We start from the raw sequence: 27991 nt of genomic DNA on the forward strand, positions 1-27991 counted from the left end.
GTTCATTTCCTTACTTTCTAAACCTCTAACTCATCTACTCACTCTACTCACTACTTTCAGACTTTCATTCAGACCTTAAAAAAATCCCATTCATACTTATTAGACCTTTTCTCACTAAATCCAACTCTTCATACTCTCTCAGCTGGCTGTTGGCTGAAATTGGTTCTCTTGTTTCCATCAATGTTCCTTTGTGCACAAAATGACCACAGAGTTTTTAAAATTCAAAAAAGAGGTGTCACACATGATGACAAAGTTGTGTAATGACATTACATTTTCCACTTGCAGTGCAAGTTTCAGTGCAATAAGATGACTAATTAACCAGACATACCCTCTTTTCTTCCCATATCAGCAACTTTTTTGCAATACTTGGAAATACATGTGATGCTTTGCACTATTGAGGAGGTAGCTCTACATTTTCAACTCAACAAAAATAATCCAATTAATATGGATGTCCCTAAATTGAAAAACATAATTTTGTGACTCATCCGGTATGTTAGTGCTAATGTCCACTTACCCAGGGGTTTCCACATGAACATGCTAATATTTTAAGTGTAGCACCACACTGGTGATACATACAGTATGAATAGATGTCACACACCAGTGACTAAGGTTGCTAAAATCTTGGATTTCAGTAAAGTGAAGGTTTTTAAATCATGGCATTTATCTAAGTGTTGTTGGTCTCAGTTTAAAAGGTATGTTAGTGCACAAACAGACACTGTGTGGTCAGACGACTGGTGGTTTGGGATGTGGGGAAAGGGGGAAAAGAGGGAACGAGAAAGGAGGTAAGGGGCAGTAAGAGAAAGTGGGAGGAGTGTGTCTGGGTGTGGGACTGTCATCCCATTGAGGGGAGTAGCTGTGGTGTTTTGATCGAAATCCAGCAGATGTGGGAGAAAAGAGAGGGGTGTGTGAGAGAGAGAGAGAGAGAGAGAGAGAAAGAAAGAGAGAGGGGGAGAGAGAGAGAGATATTTCCACCCACCCAACAAGGAGACACACTCATAAACAGCAGACAGTCGGAGTGAGAGTCAGAAAGACACAGGATCTCAGGGCAGCAGCAGTTCAAACAGCGAGGCAGACAGACACAGAGTTTCATTGAGAGAGAAGATGTTTTATTAAAGGGGAGGAAAAGTCACACAGACACACTCCAGCATACACACAGTAATAAACACAGTGTTCCACCCAGACAGACAGACAGACAGACAGGCAGCAACAGGCTAAACACAAGAAATACTACCATTAGCTAGAGAGGAAAAGTCTAATAAGGACTCACACACCTCAACTCTCTCTCCCCACGTCAGACACACACACGCACGCCGGTGCTGCTGCTGAGTGTGTGCTACCCAGCGCGAGGAGCAGGGCTGTTCGACCCCAACAAGTGGAGCATCAGGGAGGAAGAAGCAAGCGAGTGGATGGACGCCTTTTGCAGACTCAGTGGCCTGGACCCCCTGTGGGTGAGTTTGCGATGTGTTCACTGACCCTGAACTCACATTTTTATTTTATTTATTGTGTGTGTGTTTTGTGTCTTGCCAAGAACAGATAATGTATTGCCCACATTCAGTTCAGTTGTAAAGAGTTTGATACTGTGGGTATGTCAGGCGAGTTTTTATTGTCACAGATTTCACACTTATCTGATGTGAGCCAATATCAATCTGTAAACAGTGATGTAAAAGTTAGTTTTGTCTCTCTGAGCCTGAACAATGAGCATCCTTTATTAGTTATGTGTTTTAACTTCATAACACAATGAGATCATTATGATATTTTGCACACTTTCTATTGTTAACCTGTTAAATTCTGACCATTGATGGGATTTAGTGATTAATTCTATTGGCATTAGCCACATTAGCAAGTCATTCTTGTGTCTTTGGCTATCAACAATGCTGCTCATTAGCATTAGACAGGATTCTACTGTCCATTACTTCGTAATAGAATAATAGGACGAAAAATATTAAGCTTGTGTGTTCGGGAGGAAGAGGGGGGAGGGTTAACCTAAAATGTTAGCTGGCAGCGCTCAGCAGTCCAGGAAGAAAATCCCCATAGCATACCCTGACCTACTCGGTTTGCAGACTGTACAGTATGTGAGTGCACCAGAAATCTAACCTAAGGCAAGTCTGAATGGGACAATTTAACTTTGATGCGTGTCAGAGTTGCCGTCACTCTGCTCTGTGATTCAGCACAATGAGACACTGAGAGGTGCGTCACACTGAGTGAACCGCTGTTTTTTGGAAAGGCTTCTTAGTCTTGTACATTAGCAAACCTCCACATTCTGAATCTCGGCTCGAAAGTAGGAGAGTGGCCCCGATCCAGCTGGAATGCCAAAATTATTGAATGCACTCGCTCTCAACTTGCCTGTTTCCCCCTCTTCCTCTCTCTCTGTTTCTGTTTCTCATTATGGCCCTTTCACTGTTTTTGCTCCTGCAAAACCTCAAAACAATGGCCATCGGACTTGTGGTGAGAAAGTGAAAGTGAACTTGTTTTTTTCATGTAGTGCTCATTGCCATGAAAGTTCAAAGAACAGATGCGGTGTTCTCAGCTTCACATTACATCCATCACAAAGGACAGAAGATGTTTTTTTTTTTTCGTGTTCATGTTGGCTGAAAAGTACCTTTAGCTGTTACATGCAGTAATCAACCTTTCACATACTTTTGGAATAGCGTCATTGCTTACTCACAGCCCCAGGGTAGCATTAGGGATTTATTTGGCTGCAATACTGAACTGAACGTGCACAACCAGCTCAGCAGAAGAGGTTTGATCCAGAAACACAGACGTGTACGCAACGTTTTTAGGGTGGGCAAATTTGAAAAGGGACAATTTAGGAGCCAGAAGTGTATTGAGTTTCGTTATTTTTAAATCGAGCCATCCTGTAATTTGCCAAACGGGACAAAGTCTAGGTGACACTGTCAGGAGTGATTGATGCCTTCTAAAATTAGTGTCGTTAGATCATACGTGCCACATACTCACATTAGACGTATAATGATGTTTTGCTCACAAACCAGTGCAAGATTTTATACATTGAACTTATTAGCAGAATTAATTATAATAATAATAATAATAAAAATAATAATAATTAATTATAACTAACTAAAACTAATTAATTATTAGACACTGAATCGCTCTTTCAAATCTAGAGAACCCTAAACCCTAATCCAGGACCCTTACCCCTAACCCTGTGAAACGGGACATTGAGCAGATTTACTTTCACATCACTGTGTTTGTCAGGTAAAAATAGACACCTTGCATCGCCCATGCTGCTGGCATCTACTAGTTTACTGCAACCACTTCAGCCAGGGGTGAGAAACAGGATAAGTACTAAGCAAAATGCACAAGAAAGTGCTTGGAGAGGGTTTGACGAGATGGAATTCATACATAAAAGTGGTCCGTTCATCCGTTTGCCATTGACCACAGAAGTCAGAAGAGTCTGCGAAAGTAGCCTCCCACTCACTGCCGCTCAAGAGATTTATCACTTAAATGGATTTTGGTACATCAGTGCTCACAGAGAACACTAGTATACTCTGTCCAAAATGGTGCGTTCGTTACATAACCGAGAGCACCTATGTTATGAGGATTCATGTGAGGATTTCTTAGCGATCCTGTGGTGAGGCAGGCTCTGATGGGAACAGGTATCCTACAGTCAGACTGTGATTCAGAACCTTTGTGGCTCCAGCGGCAGCAAACAGAAGTGACTGATGATACACATGAATTAATCACTGGCCATGCCGGGACATGCTTCATCCCGAGCAGCAGCAGCAGCATCTATCCACGCAAAGTGCGTCTCACCTGCCGTGGTTCACTGGCACAGGGCTGTGGGTGGACGGTCGTTGCGTAATGATCCTGCAGCTGCCACCAATTGTGGCCTCTCTCTCTCTCTCTGTCACTTATCCCACTTGGGAGTCTACCAGCCGGGCCAGACTGCTCCGCCATGCTAGAAGCTTTTAAACCACTTCCTGTGGTGACTCCGCAGGGCAGCCTCGTTAGCACAGCCAGACACCCTGCCCCTCATTAGGCCAGTGAGGTGATAAACAAGGGGAAGCAAGACAACAACAAGCCACTTAGCTTTTTTAACCGAAGACAACCTATCCTGCCACTGGCGGCTTGGCTGCTTTTGCGCAACACACATTGCCTGCATGGGCTTTTATGATTTGTGTTTATAGGCTACATTATGAGTATAATCCTTGACCTCACATTTTAACGTGTTGACATCTTTCGTTGTCCGGTTAAAATTAGCAAACAAGCCAGAGACGTGGTCAGAAAAATTACAAAACTGACTCAGCTTTTTAGCAAAAAAGTCCTCTTCCAACTCACACTCTCTCAGGATTGGGCACAGACACAGTTTCTGTTGACTTGGCTGTGGTTTCACTCTCCACTGCCTCGATGGATGAAAAGTAGGACCTGCACCAAGTCTGGATTCTCAAGACTTGGCCCTCTCCTGCTATGCCTCTGAGATGATGGATACAATCATCTGTTGTCTTACCTCAGTTTTTGACTCTCAGGCATATTGTGATTGATCTGAACTTTTGACATATTACTCTCTGTTGTAGGACTGGAACCGTACGTGGTACACAGCCAACCCTGATCTGACCCAGTGTTTCCAGAACACAGTACTCGTCTGGGTCCCCTGTATCTATCTGTGGCTGCTGGCCCCCTTCTACTGCCTTCACCTCTACTGCCATGACCGCGGACGCATTCGAATGTCCTGCCTCTGCACCGCCAAGATGGTGAGACTTCACACAGACTGTGGCCAGTCTTTACTCTATTGTTCAAGGTTTTTCCCATGACTGAAGTCAGACACAAAAGCAAAATTTCTGCCAGATCACAGATATCAACAAAAACATTCTGGCAAATGTGACTGTAGATCCCAGAAAGTTTCTCCAATCATTTCTTTCCTGTCCTTTTCAGGTGTTGGGCTTCCTGCTGGCCTCCTTTGGCTTCGTGGAGTTCTTCTACATCCTGCTGGAGAGGAGCCAGGAGATCCAGCAGCACATGGTCTTCCTACTCAGCCCCATTATTCGCAGTATGACTGTGGTAAATACGGTTGCTCTTTCCTAATTATTATACTCGTTTTACCCCATTTTTTCAGCCGTAAATGCTTACACCTTTAAAGTACTTTTGCAACATGGCTATTGGCTTATGTGACTTTGAGGACTCATTCATCTGAAACATTGTAATATGTGACTAATGCGTGTACTCTTGAGTATAACAGAAAAGACAGAAGTTCTTTTCATACAGACCAATGAAATATGTATGTATGCACTTTTAGACCTATAGGCTGCCAAGGAAGGAGTCCTACAGACTCCCAGTGCACTCATGATTTATGTAGGAAAAAGCCTGAACTATTGAGCAATGCCACTGATTTGTAGCTGTAATCACACATCTGAAATCCCTCCTGCGTTGCTCTGGGTAACAGAGAAGTTTTTGGGAACATTTCAGCATGTGTCCTGCTGGCTCACATGTCAAAGTGCAGACAAATGAAAGAATATATAGTGTGCATACAGTATGTTGGCCAGACACTGAGGTGCAAAGATGCACAACCAGAGATAGATTTATCGTGCTGCAGGCAGTGCAAATATTACATTACCCTGTAAACACAGCCTGTATTTGACCATCCTTCATCAGAGTACACAGTACATATGTAATGGCATCAGTTACTATTTGATGTGGAATCGGTGCACGTACATATGTGGAAAGTTTCAGTACGATGAAAAATGTGATCAGAAGGTGCTGTGCAAGCGAGAGACTGTACGTCATAAAGAAAAAAATGCATATAAAAAAGTGTTACATATGTTTTTATAGGCCTAGTCTCACAGATCACAGGCCAGTCATAAACTGTGAGTATTCACTCACTCATACTGCTTGTCAGCTCAAGCCTATTGAATCAGGTTTATTGTTGATGCTCACATCCAAATGAGCTGTTCACTGGTGGCAGCGCTTTGACTAATCATATGCTCTAAATTAGGTTCATTTGAATCTCTTTCAACCTTTTGGTTCATTCTAAAAAACACAAAACCGCTGAATACAAAGGTGATGATACACAATTGTAGCCTATTTTAAACATAATTACACAGAAAGGTCCGGTCTTTATATAGGCTACAGGTGTGCTGTTGGACGGGAGGATTTGACGCCAGCTTCTTCTTTGAGCGCCATTGTTCTGACCAAAACTGTATTTAAGGTGCAACGTGTTTAATTGCAATGCATCTGCTGAAAGGCAGAGAAAAGATAAAGGACAAACCAGTCATTCATTTTTCATTGCAATAAGAACCTGAGGTTTTGAATAAACAAAGCCATATCCAAAAACCTAAGTACGCACGTTGATTTGCTCAGGTCTGAAGAAAAACACCTCAATGTTTCGATCCAAATCAGTCCGAGACCTGTGTGGATTTTAATCTGTACAATTGGTGTTTGTCTCTTCTCCATCCAAATCTCTTGAATCAAACTATAATGCTCCCCCTAACTGGATTAGTTTGGCGTATAGGGTGGGCGACAGTGCAGTATTTATAGAAGATAGGTGTGCAATCAAAGATTTGTTTTCAGTGGCTGGTGTTGATGGAAACAACCCTGAATGTTTCTCACTCCCACTCATTTTCGGCAGATTTTAAATGATACTTAAATGATGAGTAGGAGCAAACAGAAGAGGGGCGCAGCTCGCAACATGGGTGGCATGGCAAGCTCAAAATGTTGTTTATCCTCAGCAGAAGTGGTGTAAGAACTACAATGCAGTATGAGGGTGTTGAGTCCATATAGGAAGGGCTGCTGTATCCCAGAGAGCCTCTAAAGCTGACGCACAGAGTCGTATAGGTTTACTCACAAAGCTTCCTCTCTGTGCAGCCTTGTAAAGGTCCTGCACAGTCTCGCTCTCTCCAAGTCAGACAGCCTTTCCCACCTGCGGTCTTTTCAGACTCCTGAGTAAATACCAGCACGTGTTTGGGTAAAAATACACTGAGACGTCTCTTGTATCGAGGGATATTTGAGGATATCATTTATCACACCAGGGGCAGGCAACAAACAGCCACTAAATCATTTTACATGCTTGTCTTTAAATCTACTTTCCGGACCTATCTTTGTCAGAAGATGTAATTTTCCTGATGCTGATTGTAACCACCCACCACCGCTCGTTCCCTGGGTGCAGGCCTGGAACACTGTGCTCTTGTTGGTCTTACCAACCTGTTTTGTTGCCCTTCGACTTAAGTTAATGTATGGGAAAAGTTCTGCCCGAGCCAGTCAGCCCACGTACGAACCGTGGTCACTATTGATGAAAAGTACCCACCATAATGCCATAATCGGCAATACCATGACGTAAAAACTCCCATTCCTTCCCCAGCACTGCACACTTCCCATGTAATTATAAGGTTTTGTTTCCGGAGTTAGTGATGGACTTAGTTCCACCCACTGACTCGCACAAACAGATGGGCTGATGGTTAGCAGCAATATGGCAAGTCAGGCCGGAAGACTCGGAATAGAAGGGTCCTTTCCCAAGGTCAGCTTTACGTTCTCCCCACATATGTTAGGGTTTGGGATTGGGGCTGATGCAGCCTCAACCACATCAGTCTAGGACATAAAGTACCAGCACTTTAGGACATAAAGTTCTTGCCGTGGGCTTGGTGGTACTGACTGTGGGTCTGATATGTGTGTATGAGATACGCAGTCTCACAGAAGGCTTTAAATCTTTTCCTTGAGTTGAGCAAAACTAGGGCAAACAATCAATGTGCAGTATTGGAATATATATTTAGCTTGTGAAAACTTTATTTTAGTCATCATTAAGTGCTGCTGTTTGATTTAAATATCACTTAAAGAGGCAGTAATCAATATTTTCAAATCAACAATGGATCAAGTGACTACGGATAATGTAAAAGATATCGCTCATAGTGATGAACCCACAGAGAATTATCATCAGACTCAGCAGTCCCCTGAGCACTGCGGCGCATTTTAGCATCTTTCAGCTCGTTGTGTTGGTTTAACAACCAACAGCTTTGCTTCTCAGTTCACTTTCACCATTGTCTCATCCTTGTTCACAGATATTGGTAGCTGTTTTTAGAAAGAAAATTCAAAAGATCCATCCTACGGCAGCTGCCCAGCAGATGGACAAAGTTAGCAACTTGCTGATGAATATATCGGAGCATTTAGCATTTGAAGAGGCAGACATTTCCCTTAGAAATTGGAGACCAAATTTGAGCTAAAAGGAGATTCAATATGGACTTACACACAACTCCAAATGAACGTCAATGTTGAACAATAGTTAATTAGTATGTATTTCAAAAGCTGCTCAGTTACTAGCTAGAACACTTTCATTCATATTTTCAGGCCTGAGGCATATCAAATTCTTGACCGTCCATGTGCTTTGAGTTCACATGTTGTCCCTGTATTCACATCCCCTCTTTGGCTCCTGCATCCCGAAGAAGACTGGAGACTCTAAATTCCCCATAGGTATGATTGTAAGTGCCTGTCTGTCTGTATTCCCCCTTGAATAGATTGGTGAGTCTCACAATAAATAGAATAAATAATCACCACCAACAGAAAAATGACAACCCTGGATGTTGTTTACATCAACCAGAACACGTAAACATGTTCACCTTCTTGGCCATATCAGCTTGTTGATGTGAAAATCTTATATAATTACCTGACCGCTAAAGTTTATAGCAGGACAGTGCTGTGGCTCATCCCAGAGTAACCAATGTGGTACTCAGAATGAGACCTACAACCGCTTTCTCCCCACTTGGTGATGAGCTGGCATGACGAAGTGACGTCTCACTTGGCCAACCACTCAAAGAGGGACCAATTAGAGTGGTTCAACGGCAGATACGTGACTCCTCTGAGGAGAGGCAGATGAGTCCAAACACTGAATCAGTCCTATTTCTGAGAAAACATCACTGTATAGAGTTTGTTTTCAAGAAAAATATATAGCAACAATAAGCAATGTGTGTGTAGGGCATGTGGCATACCATACATGTGTCATTTTTTTATAGGCGGACGTCAGCCAGAGCCCATCTGTGCCTGCGGGCAGGGAAATCCCAGAAGCCTAAGTTCTTTCTCAAACCACCATCGGCTGCATTAGATCATACTGATTATACTCTCTTTGCTCTGTTGGAAGTGACATCATCAGCTAATACGGGAGGGAGACTGCTTTTTCTGTCTTCAACTCTATTAAAGGTGCACTATGTAAGATATTTGGTTGAAAACATTAAAAAATAAGCTAAAATTATCAACCGAGTATGAAGAAATAACAGTGCTGACGTTATGTCAAGGTCATCTATGTACTGTGTTGCAGAGATATCCACTGAAGTTAGCATGCTAGCAAGCTAGCAGGAGCCCGTTCCAGTACAACTTTCCTGTGCGAGCTCCCAGTTTTACCACTAGATGCATGGCTCATCCCGCTAACTAGCTAGCGGACACTATAATTAACATCAGTTAGCGGTTACTCTGGTGATAAGCTGCCTCGTTTGGGTATGAATTAAACAGGTGGCTAATTCTTACATGTTTCACCTTTAAAGTGGAGTGGCACCAAATGGCAGTTTAATGGATAAGAAGTTTTTTTTTCCCCAAGGCAACTTCCTCTTTACTAAAAATGCACCACAGAAAGAAGAGTTTGGTTTGAAGCTAAGAACTGATAGTAACAATAGTACAAGGCATAAACGTGGCATCACAGATTTGAGTTTTGGCTCTCTGCTTTCTAGCTCTGGAGTAAAGTTGCTTCCTCTGTTGTGCTGCAAGAACGGCATGTGATTTCTTAAATTAAGTCGTCCTGTCCCTCTGTGTTTGTCTCTCTCTAGATCTTGGCCTTGTGCATCATCCAGTTGGAAAGAGTAAGAGGCTGTCGCTCCTCTGTGTTCCTCTTCCTGTTCTGGGTCTTGGCTGTTGTCTGTTCCCTGGTGCCTCTCAGAGCTAAGATCCAGCTGGCCATGGATGAGGTTTGTCTTTAGCCTTTTAATCAATGTGGAATATTAACACTATACCCTGCAATTTAATAGAAATATCATCACCATGTCCTGCTATGATGCGGCATATTCCAAGCATCCAAAATCCTTTCACTCTCTGCATTGAAAATAAGGAATAATTCAGAGCTGAAGTGAATGCGTCTGTCACGTTTGAACTCGCTGAACCTGCAGTGTGAAAGCAGAGATATCTAATCAGGTCTGATCCTACCCATAGTCTAGACACAGCTCCAGCAGCGCAGCTTGAGATATACCCTGCGTCAGCAAAGTGTTTCTATTTCATCCCCCAATTTTAACCAAGGTAACCTAAAGTTAACCAAGTGTTGGAGGATGATACTGCCAATTCTGGTCAGGCCCGTGTGTGTTTAAGTTTTCTTTTTCTTCCTGTGTCTCCTGTCAGACACTGCAATCACTGTTGTACGGGCTAAGTTTCTATTTAGGCACACGTAGCCGTGGGGCTGTTGCATTTGCATTTCTATAAAAACACACAAACACACACATCCATATTTCTGTTTTATCGTCCTCAGTGTGACATTCCCACACTGCTAGGGGGAGAGTAATGACGGCCCTGGGATAAATGCTGGTGAGACATGGCAGCCCAGGGTCAGACCAGAGGAACGTCAGCGCTGTGTTTATGGGCCTACACTGCTGTAAACACAGCCAGATGGAAATCTATGCATCCGCACATAATGCAAGGCCATTTAGAATTTAGTCACAGATGGTTTCATTTCATACAACCACACGCGTGCTTATAGGATAAACACGTGACCACCCATATATCTCTCCACCCTATCTTCGTCTGAATTAACCAAATTCATCAATGTCTCTCAAGATTTATTACCATCCAGTGTATTTTGGTCATGGAAGTCAACGGTACCATGAAACACTAGGCAGAAAATTTTTGAAGATTGAAATTAGATAGTATGCTGCATTAGATTTGTAGAAGTCAAAAGTTAGACTGGCACTAATAAAGACAACTTAAAAAAGTTTATAAGACGGAGCAAGGACCACTGCACCTTAAAAACAACAGTTTCCTCTGTTGCCATTGACTTCCATCCAGTTGAAAGAATAAAATAGACTTAAATAGACTTATTGACTTTCTTGACAAGAATCCAACAAGAATCACAGGCTACCACTCTCCTGTCTGTGAGGTAAATATGAAGCCACAGCTAGCTAAATAAGCTAATTAACTTAACTTAGCACAAAGACTGGAAACCAAAAGCACCTCTATAACTCATTAATTAACATGTCATACACTATTGTGTATTATTTGTTTAAGTTGTAAAAGAAAGTATGCACAAAACTACAGCGTAAAAACATTGACATAAATGTTAGCCTGTGAGTCTAGGCTATGTCTATTTTTTGGCCAGATGCATCAACATGAAAAGTAACTTTTTTTGTACAAATGAAACATAGGAGAAATAATGCGTTGGATTAGAATAATAGATATAGATGTTAATAAATAAATTAGGAGGTGGTGGTAGGTATATTTTGTTTCATGTGGGGAGAGCCAGGCCAATAGTTCCCCCATTTTCCAGTCTTTGACTAAGATAAGCTAACCATCTCCTGGTGGTAGCCTGTGGTAATATAAGAGTGGTATCAAGCCTTCTTGTCTAGCAAAGAAGTGAATACGTATTAAACAGGTTTTTTTTATTCGATGGCTGGTATGGTTCAGTTTAGTTTAATTGAACTTAAAAATGTATCCCCCATTTCATTCTTTACCCCCAGGGAGGATCAGTTTTCTAAAATACAACTTTAAAACTGAACTGTTTTCACTCTATTTGGAAGGTTTTTGTTGTATGTGTTTTTGTTTTTGTATGTGTTTATGTCTTGAACAATGTTATACCATAAATGCTGATACCTGCACCACTGCAGGAAATTTGTTCTCTGAGAAAGTCTTCTCTTCTTGTGATAAATGTGAGAGGTAAAACAACCAAAGTGTAGCATCACAGCTCAGCCCTTTTTCCCTGTCAACTTTGTCAGCTCACATTTACATACAGTTTAAGTATAAGTGACACATTTTCTAAATATTTATAAAGAAAGTGTCTAATTCACATCTCAGCGTCGATGGCTCGAGTTGACAGAGTTCATCATGTTTGTGGATCCTTGGCCATTCTTAGTTGCTTGACCTACATTTTTCCCACCCACTCTCCGACCATCCTGACCCTGTTTTTCACTGTGTGGCCGGATCCGTTTGGCCCCCTTATATCTACTTTCTGGGCACAGCACCACACTTTTCAGAGAAAGTCATTTTACTGTTTACCATGGCCCTGACTTTCATGCATACCCGTGCTGCTGCACAACAGGCTGGCTTTGGCAGTGGCGTTGACCCACTTGTAAACAATGCCTCTGCCAAAACCCACAAATTCTGTACGTCAAGAATAACACGCGAGTCCTACATTTCACAAAAGTCTCTGATTGGTTAATATCACAGCTGCTCCCTTGATTGAAAGTAAGGGTGCTGGTTTGTAAAACCACAATCTCCCTATTTACAGATATGGGCTCTTAGCGTGACTGAGAGGCAGCTTTAACCATCGCTTCATTTATATAAAAAGTTACTCATTAAAGACTTTGGGTTTTCGCCCTGATTTAGCTTAAAGGTCCAAAATACTCTTTATTGTGTCTGTGATCTTGGCGTATAAACCATATCCTCTGCTATACAATGTGTATGTGTAAGCCTGGGAAAAGCCATATAATGAATTTAGTGTTGTTGTGAAACTGCACACAAAGCCACAGTGAAGATAAATAACACTGTCTACCACAGGATGTGATTTGTTAAGTAACGCTGGAAGAGATGAAACAACAAAAACACATGTTGATCCTGTTGAGAACCTTATGACTTGATGCAACAACAATGTTATTTTTCTGCGGCATGTGCTCGGCAACGAAGCCAATTAATTGTGTCGTTGGTTCAAAATAAAAGTCCAACTCACGCAACTCGTCTGGAATAACTTAAAAACAAATAAGATGAAGGAACTCTAACTAGAGAATTCTGGTATTTTCATCCATGTAGCAGCCTCCTTAATCCGTGCTTTCTCATTCCACAGGGTATTGCGTCTGATATCGTACGATACCTCGCCTTCTTCTCCTACTTCACAATCCAACTGGCCCAACTCTTCCTGTGCTGTTTTGCTGACCAGCCTCCAGAGGGAAAGACCGTCTTGGAAAAGGTAGGCAGAGGAGAATGTATCCCACTTCCGTCAAAAACACTCCAATCCAGTACCCAGGAAAGAAAATGCCTGAGCAGCTATCTTGTGGTTTTCAACTTTTGTTGTCGAGACACTTTTCCCTTTTGGAGGAAATGATGTGATTCACCTCCCTCCCTCCGTCCTCTCCCACTCTCACTCCACCGCTTTTGGCTTCCTATGAGGGTAGTGTGAATGAGCGTGTGTGTGTTTCTCGTTGTTCTCCTGCATACCTTCAACGCGACTCACTCACGTCAGCGTTGGATAACATCATGACCGCTGCTCAGAGTGCGCGACCACACAACAGCACAAGCAACACCTAATACAGATCTCACCGTCCCATCAAACATGAGCCGGACGGAAACGTTTCCGAGCTCAAAATAGAACGTTTTTCACAGGACAGCTGACAGGTGAACGAGAATAAGCATCCGATCAATCAAACAGACGTGTGATGTAACATTTCCCTGGTGACAAACAATCAAAATAGCTGGAAAAGTCCCTAACAAACTCTTGGCCGGCGGTGAGGAGGCTGAGGGTGCAGAAGCCGCAGTCTGGCGTGGTGGACACACCCATCGGTCGTTCCTTGGTGTGTCCTCCTCTTCTTCCTCCACCACCTCCTCCTCCTTCCCTGCGCCCCACGCTCTGGTTAGAGTTACTCACAGGAAAAGAGGATGAAGAGCGAGAGTGCTGGTAATGAAGAGAGCAAACACCCTGGTGAGGGGGTGGCATGGTGGAAAGAGGCCATAAAGAATGCGTGAGAGGACAAACTGTCTGTGTGTGTGTGTCTGTGTGTGTTTCCCCTCGTCGGATGGTTTTCGATGACACATTTCCGCTCTGTCTGCGCTAGACCTCAGAACGTCATCTTCACCCCGCGCTAACACCGAACTCTATTTATTCTGTCCTGTGGGAGTTCATGGCCTCTGCTCTCCACAATGGACCACCTGACTGCACACTGCTGTTTACACACATTAACGTTCTTAAACACACTCCTCATAAATGCGCCTTTCAACCATCAAAGGGCGGCCTCTGTGAAGCCGTGTATGTCTTGAAAGCCTTTAAGCGGTGAGAGATTTACTGCGAAAACAACAGTGAGTCTGGTCTTTAATCTGTTGCAGAATCCCTGTCCCGTCAAAGATGCCTCGTTCCTGTCAAAGATTCTCTTCTGGTGGTTCACCGGGTAAGATGGTTCTTCAGTACCTACTCATTTTTAGGCTTCTGCTGACTCACTGTAGCAACAGTTTGTACTTGTTTACAAAAATTTGTGTGTTTTGTTGACGATTATGTATGTGTGTATGAATCATCTCCTCAGGCTTGTTGTGAAAGGATATCGCGCCCCGTTGGCAGCGGAGGACCTGTGGACCCTGAGGGAGGAAGACCAGTCGAACAAGATCATGTCTGAGCTGCAACAGGACTGGACGGCTGAATGTGCCAAAATTCAAAAGTGAGAACTGATAATTAATATATGGCAGCTTAAACGGGACTCCACAATGGACCACCTGACTGTACACTGCTGTTCACACACATTTACATTCTTGAACACACTCTTCACAAGTGCACCATTCAACCATCGGAGGGCGGCCTCTGTGAAGCCACGTATGTCTAGAAAAATATCTTTCTTGTTCAAATATTCCTGAGTTTGCATTATTACATCATTAATATTGTAAATGTTAAAATTCTGAGTTTCAATGTCTTCTCCAAAACTACACAGTGCCCCTTTAATTAGGTATAATGTTTACCTTAGTCAGATCGCTAACGTTTGCCAAATAGAGACTGATGTGAGTGTCCTTAGTTTTGCAGCTATAACTCTAAAAGTAGTACACAAAGATGAAATTCAACCCAATGATGGCACTAGAGGAAAAATCAGAGCATTACCAATGTCAGTAGGATTCATCCTCTGGGGAACATGAATGTCTGCACCAGATTTCATGGCAATCCATCCAATAGTTGTTGCGACATTTCACGCAAACCCACAAATGTCACCCTGTGGTGGCACTAGAGGAAAAATCCCCCAAATCGCTGGGCTTCACCATCTGGGAACCATGAACACATGACCCAAGTGGTGGACCAACTGACTGACAGACCAACATCGCCATATCTCTAGCAATTTTGCTAGTTTGGCTAAAAAGAATGGACAAAACAGAAGTTCCAGAAACACTGGGTCCTACATTTCCCATAATGCAACCACAGCCTGATTAACACACTTATCTTTCAAACTCCAAGCCGATTTTATGTAATGAATTCTTTGTGTCCAAGCCCAAACCTATATTATGACATCATCAATGTTAAGTAAACTTTAGAAAGCTCCATGTAGGGCCACAGAAGACACAAAAGTTGTGAAGTGCTCCTTTAGTGAGCTATCTGTTTATTAACTAGTAGCTGTTGCGTGAAGAAATGTGCAGCAGAAGACAGATCCTCACAGGGAAACGACATGTGCAGGACATGCACATGTTGTCTTTCATGTTTCCCCTGACTCAGGCAGCTTTCTATTTTGATCCAGCAAGCAGCTCTGACTATTGTCACAGCTTAACAGCCAAAGAATCAATTCCATTTTATTGCAACATGGCGCTGAATTAATTGCCCAAGCAGAGCATTACTTAGCCATCATTGAGGTAAATTGAAATTCAGGACGTCTCATCCAAAGGAGTCTCTTGAGGACATACGGTACCATAATGCCATAGACAATAGCCCTGTGTCATTTTCAAAGCTTGTTAACATGATCCAGCGCTTTGAAGAGCCGTCGTTAAGTCCAATAATTATGTCAGTGAATAATGCTTTTTACTGCTGCTGGCAAATTCTTGAGTCAATCAACAACAGGTTTTTTTTCTTTATAGTCTGTTTTACATTAAACAACTTGAAAGGCGCCAGCACCACGTTGGGGCATCACTGACGCAACTGTCTTGTCTGTAACTGCGTTCTCTCCCTCTGGCAGGCAGGAGAAGGCCTTGGCGTCGGGTGTGGCGCTGGGGAGCCGACTGCAAGACCAGGCTCAGCTCCTCAGGAAACTGCAGAAGGAGCAGAGCTCCGGCTTCTTCCTGCTCAGGACGCTGGCACGCAAGTTCGGCCCGTACTTTCTGACTGGCACCCTGTGTATCATCTTCCACGATGCCTTCATGTTCGCCATTCCCCAGGTGCTCAGGTGAGACTTGAAGGACGAGTGTGCCATAACCTAAGTCTGCTATCAACATGACTGCAACAAGTAGCTGTGGTGTGATTTGTGCTGGGAGATATTAGCTGTATCTCAACCTAGAAGGCTCAGGGGTATTTGGTTTGTGGTGCAGACAGCCCCCAAAATAACAAGATAACCCACAAATGCCCTTGTGTGTGCTCACTCTGCATGAAGACAGAAATCAGGCGTAACAAGAAGTCCCAATAAAGCTGCTCAAAAGACAGTTACTATTAAAAGAAACTGTGTCAGTATGTTTGGAAAGAGATGTTGTTGTTGAGTTTTTTTAAATATAACTTTTTCAGCGCTCGGAGTCCCACAAACCAAATGGCATCGAGCGCACTGTATTAAGGGGAACTGCAACCAATATTCCCAAACCTCAGCTCAGACTGAAAATACCTGGATGGACTGCAGTCCAGGCGAAAGTAAAAATAGGTTTTATTGTGTTTTTTGGGTTGAACTGTCCAAATCAATTTAAAGTTTTGGGTGAAAAAGATGATATAGTCCTCGGAAGATAATTTAAAGAAAAATGCGTGAAGCTGAATGTGGGAAAAACAAAAATACCACAGTCACAACTGTATAAACCACTCCTCCGTTATCACCTCAGATATCACCTTCATTGTCCTGTTTTCAATGATTTGTGACACTGACAAACCAACAACAACAGAAGCTGGCAGCAGCGAAAACAGGTCATGGCTCACCCGCCACCCGCCGCACCATCCCACTCGCCAGACTGGAATGTTGTTGTTGATGCACAGCACAGAATCAGTGGAAGTGTTAATTACGGTCGGGGAGCTGTGAGCAAGAAAAAGTTAGACGAGGCCGCAGCCCTCTGTGCTCCAGTAAGGAGAGGAGGACGGGCGGTGAGGGAGAGGGAGAGGAGGCTCTAAATGGCAGAAATGTCGTCGGACCACAATAAGAGAGCCGCTGGCCAAGTGTGAGGGCAGCCCGGCCACAAGCTGAGCACTGTTGTGCAACCTAGTCGGCCGGCAGCCACAGCAGCACTCCAAGGTCATTGGTTTGAGGCACACAATGGAAGTCAAATATTACCAGATTGAATAAAAAACAATCATGTTGACAGGGTAAAAGCCTGTCTGTGTCTTCTTTGATTTGCGTCATTCACTACTTTCCAGGGAAACTCATACATAGCCATGAGGTTTTGAGTCATAACCCTTGAGTGCACTGAAGGGTCAAACAAAAAAGGAATCAACATTCTGATTAAGTGTTAATCTTCTACTTCTCTTCCTCCACAGTCTTCTTCTGGATTTCATGAGGGACGAGGATGCTCCGCTGTGGAAAGGCTACTTCTACGCCACTCTCATGTTCCTGCTGTCCTGCCTCCAGTCCCTCTTCAACCATCAGTACATGTACACTTGCTTCACTGTGGGGATGAGGGTGAAGACGGCCGTTATGGGCTTGGTTTACAGGAAGGTGGGTAAATCTGTATCTGTTGCTAACCTCCAGACACGACATAAATTACACTTTAAATTGCAAAAACAAAAGCGTTCCTCCTTTCAGACAGGAAAATAGTACACACAGATGATTAACAGCTCGTACTGAGATGAATGATTGTCTGAAGGCTTCGCAGTGGTGTAAATTTACACTGTACACGCTGCACTGTGGGCTAAAACGTCTCTCTCACTTTGTTGTCAATCCAGTCGCTGGTGATAAACAGCGCGGCCAGGAGGACTTGCACTGTGGGCGAGATTGTGAATCTGGTTTCAGCAGACACTCAGAAGCTCATGGACTTTGTGGTTTACTTCAACGCTGTCTGGCTGGCTCCCATTGAGATTGCTCTTTGTCTCTTCTTCCTCTGGCAGGTATGTCGAAATGTAGTGTTTTCGCAACGCCGCTCATTCATGCAACAAAACCGCGTTCCAACTGAAAAGCCCTTGACAACCTTCTTTGTTTCTTTTAGCATCTCGGGCCATCGGCTTTGGCTGGGATCGCCACTGTCATCCTCATCTTTCCACTCAATGGAATCATAGCGAAGAAAAGAAGCAAGCTGCAGGTAAAAGCCGTTACAGGAATCCTTCACACTTTCGCTCCAGTAGCCCTGACATCTGGCATGTCAGGTCAGAGATGCCACAGCTGGTTTAGATAGTGGCTGAGGAGCCGTGTGGGTGTTTGGCCTGGATGGTACATTCTCTCTTGTCCTTTTGATGTCTGCCCCATATAACGTGTTTGAAAAACAATGAAAGGAAAGGGTGGGCAGTAGGAAGACATATTTTTTCATTTCTTTGGAAAAACAACAGACGGTTTTGTAAATTTGGATGCCAATTTAATCGAACTTAGTCTTGAGTGCGGTGACCGCACGCCGGGCCCTTTGTTGTTTCCTTGTCATAAAAATAACGAAAATGTAACAAGCTATAAATTCTTACAGAATTAAACAAGTTCCACAATGTTCAGGAAAACTGCTACAGCTGTAACAAGGGCAGACAAACCCATGTTCACAAATGCATGTATTTGCTGTGGTCTGGTAATTGTCTCGGTGCCCTAGTTTCAACATCGTGGAGGTTTTTTTTTTTATTATATATAATAAACGTCAAAACCTCTTTGTCTGCTCAACAGGAGATTCAAATGAAGTTCATGGATGGTCGCATCAGACTGATGAATGAGATCCTGAATGGAATAAAGATCCTGAAGTTCTACGCCTGGGAGAAAGCCTTCCTGGAGCAGGTTTTGGGCCACAGGAGAAAGGAGCTCAAAGCCCTGAAGAAGTCTCAGATCCTTTATTCCATCTCCATCGCATCCTTCAACTCCTCTTCCTTCCTGGTAAGAGCACTAAACTGAAAAACTCCTCTTGGCTTAAGGAAGGAGGCTGGTGATATTTAATATTTTTCTTACTTTAAATAAAAAAACATAACCTGATATATCCTATTCCTCTGGGCCTACTGCCCTTCCATACCACACAGCGATGCTAGCCCGGTGAACCTCATGGTGGTGGTAGAAGAAAAGTCTTGATGTAGTAGTTGTCCGTCCAAAACTTATTTTGTGTCTGGATCAAACCAACAGACCGATAGACCGACTTTGCAATCCCAAGAGCCATGCTGTGAGTGTGGCAAAAAATGAAACAAAAAATGAAATTATATACTTGTGAGCTGTTTTTTAAAGATTCCCGTCTTCAGCAGGAATGGGCTTCGGGGCTGAGTGCCACAGACAGGGCGGGGAAGTCAAAGAGCAGTGAGAGACAGTCTAATGCAATGCTGTTGATTTTGGTATTTTCATGGGTTTTATTGACAATTAGAGAAATTGAGAGTAACACCAGCCTTATCCTTTAAATTGTGTCTCTAAATATCACCCATCACACAAGTCTTTGCCTGTGAAGTTCACATTTAGCATCTTTTTTCCCCCTTCAAGATTGCCTTCGCCATGTTTGGAGTCTACGTGACGCTTGACGACAGGAACGTCCTGGACGCACAGAAAGTCTTTGTCTCGATGGCGCTGATCAATATCCTGAAGACCCCGCTCAGTCAGCTTCCATTTGCTATAAGCACGACGATGCAAGTACGTGACAGTTTAATTTCATACTCATGGGGTATATTTTCATGGTCCCATATGATGTATATAGGTTAGCTAACCACGGACTCTGTTTCAGGCTATGGTTTCACTGAGACGTCTGGGAAAGTACCTGTGCTCAGAGGAACTCAAAGTGGACAATGTCTCAAAGACTCCATTGAGCTCTGGTAAGAACCCCACCCATGAATAAATGAATAAACTACTGTACAGCGCTGTTCAATTTCACCAATTTGTTCCCTATACTGCCTGAAAAGTACAGGCTGTCATAATCAATAAAAGCAGACCACAAGATTTTGTTGTTTATATCTGTGGAGTACCACAGCCGTGTATGGATCATGTGCACTGTCACTTCCTGGGTCCCGGGCTGACTGGTAGACAGGGTAATTATAGGATGTTTCCATTTAGCGGTTGAACATAAATCACAGCATGAATTCAGACATATGATTCAGAGAGAAATAAAAAAAAAAAACACTGCACTCTTCTGTCTGTAATCTGTCAACACTTCCTAAGACAGCTTGTGAAAAGGCAACAGCTCTGTAATTTGTATGATTAAGCAAATTCACTTGTAATTACGCCCAGGCTGCACTCTGACGAGTAACTTCAAGGGGAAATTTTGTCTTGAAAGTTTGTTTGTCACTCAGGTTGAAAGAACACGTCCTGTCTTCAGTGTTTATTGCAGGTTTTGTTCGTTTTACTCAATCTTTCTTTCTCGTTTAGACGGGGAAGACGTGGCGATAGAAAACGGCACTTTCAGCTGGTCTGCAGAGGGCCCTCCGTGCCTTAAAAGGTAGGAGTTAGGACAGACAAAAGGACTAAATCAACAATAAAAACAAATCGAGTCTTACAGGACGATTCCCCTCTCTTTCTGACAGGATCAACATCCAAGTGCCGCGGGGCTCCCTCGTCGCTGTGGTGGGACACGTGGGCAGTGGAAAGTCCTCTTTGTTGTCCGCCATGCTCGGTGAAACAGAAAAAAGAAGCGGCCGTGTCTGTGTTAAGGTGCTGAGCTCATGGCCCACGTGCAAGCTCTATTCACAGTTGTGGGTTTTCATTTAATAAATATTTACAGTCTCTCTCCTGACATGTGTCTTCACAGGGCTCGGTAGCGTATGTGCCACAGCAGGCCTGGATCCAGAACGCCACAGTCCAAGACAACATCATATTTGGCCGCGAAAAACTGAAGACGTGGTACCATCGAGTGCTGGAGGCCTGTGCACTGCTGCCAGACCTGGACATCCTACCAGCTGGAGATGCCACAGAAATTGGAGAGAAGGTAATACAAATTGACAAATGGAAATTGTATGAGATTGTCTCTCAACGAGTTTTGACTAAACTTGATAATAATTGTGTTCGTGCAGGGACTGAACCTCTCAGGTGGGCAGAAGCAGAGGGTGAGCCTGGCCAGGGCTGTCTACAGAAAGGCTGATGTCTACCTCATGGACGATCCGCTGTCTGCCGTTGATTCACATGTGGGCCAACACATCTTTGACAAAGTCATCGGACCAAAAGGAGTCCTTAGAGACAAGGTAAACCGTGTAACCTGCACTGTGCAATCCAGCCTGTTCAATTTAGCTGCAGGCCAAAACATGGTTTTACAACACCTAAACCACTTGACCTGCGCTATTGTTGTCATAATATGGAAACCGCCACTTTGCTGACATTTTTGTTTTCAAGAAAGCCTTAATTTAGTGTTGGATTGTGCTTACATCCTATTTTTCGAACTTGTGTGGCTTGCTTTACAGACCCGCATCCTGGTGACCCATGGGATGAGCTTCCTGCCGCAGGCTGACCATATCCTCGTGCTGGTAGATGGAGAAATCACAGAGAGTGGCTCCTACCAGGAGCTGCTCAGCCGCCATGGCGCCTTTGCTGACTTCATCCACACCTTTGCCAACACAGAGCGAAAAGAGAGTGCCATACAGAGAGGTGAGGAATAAATTACAAAATAAATAAAGATAGCGTTCTGTTCATTTGGGTCTTTGTTAGGTTTCACTGTGTGCAGTAAGGGGGACCAATATGTCTAAAAATGAATAGTAACAATTAAAAAAGCAAAAAATTGCGCTTTTCTCGTAGCTGGCTCCAGGAGGTCCAATGCCCGTCTCAGCATGGTCGACTTCATGCCGTTCTCCAGAGACCTGTCACAGGAGCAGCTCATCGGGTGCGTAACAAATGTTTGAATCGTAAAAAATTGTCACAAACATGTTTGGCATCCCAGGCATCTTCTTTTTTTTTTTTTAACGTAACTGACCTCTGGCCTCTCCATGACCTCCAGGGGTGACACCACTAATACCAACCTGCAGAATATGGAGCCTGTGTCGGAGACGGACGAGGATCAAATACCAGAGGACTTGGGCAAACTGACTGAGGTTGATAAGGCCCGCACTGGAAGGGTGAGTCTGAAAATGGTTTTTGACTTCACCTCTAATGGTGTGAAATTGGAGATTAGCTGCTCTCCCCCTTTTGCTAAAAAATATTCACATCTTTAAAGCTGTACTAATTACAATTTTTATATTAACATTGGATCAAGTGACTACTTGTATGTAGAAAAGGAACCACAAAGAATTATCACTGCAGGTATCCTTACCTCTTCTGAGCTTTTTAGCATCTTTCAGCTCATTGTTTTGGTTATTCTGCCAACAACCTTCACCCTCACCACTCTAATAGTATTGTTTTTTTTGGCTGAAGCAGGCAGTTGGTTTTTGTCTACCTGTTCAGCACCAACAAAGTCAAAAGAGAGCGCATATTGGACTTACATTCACTCTAAATTAATGATAGTGTTTGCTACCACATTCGTCATATAAACTTTAAAGATATCAGTGTTTCTGCTGCCCCCAATTGGCTAAAAACTCTTTAATAAGCTTTAATAAACATAAAACAGGAAACTGTGACTGACTCCTTGTGACTGACTTTTTACAACAGGTGAGGTTGGAGATGTACAAGAAGTACTTCAAGACCATCGGCTTGTCCATCATCATTCCCATCGTCTTCCTGTACGCCTTCCAGCAGGGCGCCTCACTGGCCTACAACTACTGGCTCAGCATGTGGGCTGACGATCCCGTTGTTAACGGCACCCAGATTGATACAGACCTGAAACTGACCGTGTTTGGCGCACTGGGCTTTGTACAAGGTCAGTTAGCTTCATACTTAAAGAACCATAAATAACATAAAAGACAAGGGACTTATGTAACATCTCTCCCCACCCTCCAGGTATCGCCATCTTCGGTACGACTGTCGCCATCTCCATCTGCGGCATCATCGCTTCTCGCCAGCTGCACATGGACCTGCTGATCAACGTTCTCCGCTCTCCAATGTCTTTCTTTGAATGCACGCCCAGCGGCAACCTACTCAACCGCTTCGCCAAAGAGATTGACGCCATCGACTGCATGGTCCCTGAGGGCTTGAAGATGATGCTGAGCTACGTCTTTAAGCTCATGGAGGTCTGCATCATCGTGCTGATGGCGACGCCTTTCGCAGCCGTGATCATCCTGCCTCTTGCTTTCCTATACGCCTTTGTCCAGGTACACTTTCTCCCAAAACTCACCACTAAGGAATTTGAACTTTATGTTTTGGGTTCCACTTCAGCGTGTTATTGGAAAGCTCCGCGCTCCAAAACCAACCCTGCTGATTTTGACATTCACTTGTGTTTTGCTCTCAACCTGCTGACATAGATGTGACACACATTCACTCTGAATTATGGGAAAGCCCTCAGTGCTCCCTGATGGTTTCGATCATTAAAGCCAGTGTTTTACTTTTCCACTGTGGGCTACAGAGCTTCTACGTCGCCACATCCTGTCAGCTGCGGAGGCTGGAAGCTGTGAGCCGCTCGCCAATCTACACCCACTTCAACGAGACGGTGCAGGGCGCCAGTGTCATCCGGGCCTTTGGCGAGCAGCCCAGGTTCATTCTGCAGGCCAATCAGAGGGTTGACTTCAATCAGACCTCCTACTTCCCCCGATTTGTGGCCACGAGGTAAGACAATGTTTGATTTATGCATCCATTTTCTCAGCTCATGACGTACGGTGATGATTCATAGCGCCAAGAGGTTCTCACGATTGCTTTATGTTACATGGTTAAACAAAATGATTCCTGGCTTTAGCAATGAGGGCACATCTTGGAGCTCGCCTGCACACAGCTAAATCAATGTTACATCCACAGGTGGTTGGCAGTCAATCTGGAGTTTGTGGGTAATGGTGTGGTCTTAGCTGCTGCCATTCTGTCTGTGATGGGAAAAGGCACCCTGAGCCCAGGCATCGTTGGTTTGGCTGTGTCACACTCCCTCCAGGTACAGTTAGAGGCTCTGCCCACATACACACTCAAACACATGCTCATAACATAAAATGAAAGACAGACCGTTTCATACACCACGCAGCACTGTGGGACTTGATCCAGTTGCGTGCTGTATGTGGCAATTAGAGGCTAAACTTTAAAAAGTGGAATATGAAGACATGGCTTTGCTCTGTCAGCGAGAAAATAAATCATTGCTTTTGATATTGCAGGTGACTGGAATCCTGAGTTGGATCGTGAGATCCTGGACTGATGTAGAAAACAACATCGTGTCTGTGGAGAGAGTCAACGAGTACGCTGATACTGCTAAAGAGGTAAGTGTTTCCACCATTCACTCAAGTCAGTAACAGATCACTGCTGAGGAGACTAAATCCAACCCAATACAACAAGAGGGCTTTTTTGTTCTCTACTTACCCTGTGTTATTGTCTCATTCAGGCCAGTTGGAGTATAGAGGGCAGCTCCTTGCCCCCGGCCTGGCCCAACAGAGGTACTCTGGAGTTCCAGGACTACGGGCTGCAGTACCGTAAAGGCCTTGAGTTGGCTCTGAAGGGCATTACCTTGAATATCCATGAAAGAGAAAGAGTGAGTCATCTTGTATAATATAAACAGTTTGCAATCTTAATCCTGGATCACTTTAATTGCTTCAATTGCAGAATTATGTCCTAAAATAAAGGAATTCTCTATATTTTCCAGGTTGGAATTGTGGGTAGAACAGGAGCGGGGAAGTCCTCACTTGCCCTGGGAATCTTCAGGATCTTAGAGGCGGCAAAGGGAAAGATCTTCATAGACGGAGTTGACATTGCAGAGATCGGACTCCATGACCTCAGATCACGCATTACTATCATTCCTCAGGTACGGCTGTAGAAATAACAGAAACCAAGGCCTGGCTTTCATCACATAAACTGTTTGCAATGACTGCGATCCAATGTTGAATAAGCCTTTCTAAATTGTAGTAATCCTGTTTCAAATCTGGCCAGTTTGGTGATGAATAACATCTGCTGTCCTCTCTCCCAGGACCCCGTGCTGTTCTCAGGCTCCCTCCGGATGAATCTCGACCCCTTTGACACCTACACTGATGAGGAGGTGTGGCGTTCGCTGGAGCTCGCCCACCTCAAGAACTTCATCTCTAATCTGCCTGACAAACTCAACCATGAATGCTCAGAGGGAGGGGAAAACCTCAGGTACACAAGGCTTAAATCTGATATATTATAATGAGGATATCCACCCACACAGGACAGAATCTAACATTTAATTCTTTCCCCTCATCTCTCTCCAACTCTTTGTCTGTGCAGTCTGGGTCAGCGCCAGCTCGTGTGCCTGGCCAGGGCCTTGCTGAGGAAAACCAAGATCCTAGTTTTGGACGAGGCAACAGCTGCTGTGGACCTGGAGACAGACACGCTCATCCAGTCAACGATCCGCACACAGTTTGAAGACTGCACTGTCCTCACCATTGCTCACCGCCTGAACACCATCATGGACTACACCAGGTACTATAAATTACAATCCACGCAGTACTTAATATTTTGTGGTATACAGTGAACTGAAGGGAAACTGAACAATTATTCATTTTAAAGGTCTCATATTGTAGTGCGTCTTTTTTTTGCACACAGCCCATATTCAGTATTCAGAAAGTGTGCCATTTAATGAGCCGTCAGGACTTCCCCAAGGTTGTGATGTCACAACTTTATAGTCACCGCCGCCATGAAAGCCTGCAAAATAGCAGTGGTTGCAAAAACACCGGCAATTTAATGTGGAAACTAGGTGGGCAGTGCCTGCACAGGCCTGTGAGAGCTGACCAATCAGAGCAGACTAGACTTTATGAGAGGCCTTAAAGAGACAGGCACTAAAATGGAGTGTCCAGACAGAGGGTGAATACAGATGATGCAGCAGTGGATTGTGTGAGAAATATAATGTGTGAAAGCATGTAAACATTATGTAGTAAAAACCCCAAATAAAGGTTTGAACCTAAAAATGAGACTAATATGGTACCTTTAAGGCACTGATCAAGTAAAATACCAAATATATGATGATGACAGCCTCTCAAATGTGAGGATTCACTGCTTTTATGTTTCAAATCACTGTGACCTGAGCACTTTCTGACCTTTTAATAGTTTTTACTTCCATCGAAAAGGCATAACTTTTGACTCTATGAACCTGTAACGACATGTGTTATTATTTTTGACATTTAAGAGACTAAAAATCAATTATTTTCTAAAGGAATTACTTCTTAGTTCCAGCCCTCCAGTCCACTTACTACATTTAATCAATGTTAATTAAATTTTAATTTCAGTAACAAATGACTATGATAGATCAGGTGTAATAAAAAGTGCTGGATCTAAAACCAACCTTCTTCTTTCCTTGCTACTTCACAGAGTGATCGTCATGGACCGAGGCCACATTGCTGAGATGGACTCTCCAGCCAATCTCATCGCACAGCGGGGACAGTTCTACCGAATGTGCAGGGAAGCTGGGCTGGTCTAGTTTTTCATCGGGCTTCGTACCATGGAGCTGGTGTCCTGGTGTCCTGGTGTACAGACGTGGCACCTTATTTGTGTGGCTCTCGAAAACGTTAAACCGGACCATTCCAAGCTTTGTGGCAGCTCAAAACTCATCTCCCCATGAGGGCATTGCCAATGAATCTCAAGAGTTGCTGCTGCTGACGCAGTCCCTATTTGTTGTTGTTTTTAGCACCCACAGCCACGCTGTCCTATGTCAGGAAAAGACATTGTTAACCTCAGATGATGAACATTCAAAGGAAAGCTACAGTGGATGCTGAGTCTTCAAGCTATAAATATTGTATATAGAGCAGTGGGGTCAGTTTATTCCATGAAAGGATTAAGCCAAGAGCTGGAATGAAAGAGTACCACAAATCTTAAGGATTTCATTCTCTTTTTGAATGGGAGCTATTATTTTTGTAGTTTTTGTAAGTGTTATAAAGCACATGACATATTTTTTGATGTTGTCTCAGGCTTAAATGTTGATGTTTACTCATATTTTTTTAGCCTTGTATACGAAAAAAGAAGCTGTTTTGTAACTGTAAATTGATAAAAATCTATTATGTATTCTTGTCCCAGAAACTGGGACAGGAAATACTCTGACACACTAACCTTCAAAAGGTTCACCCTGGCAAACGCAGGGGAAGTGAGGCTTTTACAGCCTTCAGAATCGGAGCTGGAAGCAGCCAATTTGGAGTTTTTTATATGTCAGGGAGAGAGAGGGAAACATTGAAGTGAGCCAAGACATAAGCAATCGTCCAAGTATGTTGTGGCTGTTGTTTATTTCTGTCAAAGTAAACACATAAAGAAGTCAATAGAGACCTTGCTGGTCAGATTTAACCTGACGCCGGTAGTGTAAAACCACCACGAATGAGGAGAATGCCTCCAAACAATGGTGATAAATCTTTGTGTGATTGTCACTCTGCCTCCACCACACAACTCAGGCCATACACACATATGCAGAGAATAAAAAAAAAATCAGTATTGTTCTTTTGGTGCTGACATGACAGACTGTAAATAGTCCACATTGACCTTATTTCTCAATTCAAAGAAAGAACCCGATGAACTTTTCAAAGAGAAGAGGCATTTACTGTTTTTGTCTTACTGGTTTAGACAATATAAGAGAAACCCTATAGTTTATTTATGTCATATGACAAAATGTAAAAGTGTCCTTAAAATTCTGAGGATTGTACTATATTTATACTTTTTATAACAAGCTTGTTCATTTTTCACTGACCATTTACTGTTAATGTACTGTCTTGATCCATACTTCATGCTGGATAATAAAGTTTATTTGAATCTTTAGTATGGTTATGCTTGAATTCATGTCTTTGTGAATGAGTGTGGGGACCAGAAGAAAGTCTTCATAAGCCACTTCAAGTCAAGTTGCATTACTCTCAGGTCTCCATTAATGGTCATTGATATGA

The 27991-nt window shown here is 43.4% G+C and overlaps 1 protein-coding gene across 1 annotated transcript; it reads left to right on the forward strand.

The window, feature by feature from the left end:
• Window positions 1-1060: 1060 nt before the first annotated feature.
• abcc6a (ATP-binding cassette, sub-family C (CFTR/MRP), member 6a) lies at window positions 1061-27861 on the forward strand. Its single transcript, XM_084380490.1, has 31 exons — window positions 1061-1448; window positions 4533-4709; window positions 4891-5016; window positions 9756-9893; window positions 12965-13087; window positions 14218-14279; window positions 14412-14543; window positions 16032-16238; window positions 17519-17696; window positions 17924-18085; window positions 18184-18276; window positions 18837-19040; window positions 19626-19772; window positions 19864-19951; window positions 20502-20571; window positions 20657-20783; window positions 20881-21057; window positions 21143-21310; window positions 21527-21710; window positions 21858-21942; window positions 22057-22174; window positions 22704-22911; window positions 22992-23302; window positions 23554-23753; window positions 23940-24066; window positions 24281-24382; window positions 24505-24651; window positions 24763-24921; window positions 25084-25250; window positions 25362-25556; window positions 26442-27861. The coding sequence occupies exons 1-31, from the start codon at window positions 1407-1409 to the stop codon at window positions 26548-26550; spliced, it is 4533 nt and encodes a 1510-aa protein (XP_084236616.1). The 5' UTR covers window positions 1061-1406; the 3' UTR covers window positions 26551-27861.
• The last annotated feature ends 130 nt before the right edge of the window (window positions 27862-27991 follow it).

This window comes from Pagrus pagrus (genome assembly GCF_965226575.1).
Source record: "Pagrus pagrus genome assembly, chromosome: 2".
Lineage (NCBI taxonomy): Eukaryota > Metazoa > Chordata > Actinopteri > Spariformes > Sparidae > Pagrus > Pagrus pagrus.

Coding starts and splice junctions, on each gene's coding strand:
- abcc6a (XM_084380490.1), top strand. CDS start 1,407: ATGGACGCCTTTTGCAGACTCAGTGGCCTGGACCCCCTGTGG. Junction 1,449..4,532: donor GTGGCCTGGACCCCCTGTGG/GTGAGTTTGCGA, acceptor TCTCTGTTGTAG/GACTGGAACCGTACGTGGTA. Junction 20,784..20,880: donor GCGGCCGTGTCTGTGTTAAG/GTGCTGAGCTCA, acceptor GTGTCTTCACAG/GGCTCGGTAGCGTATGTGCC.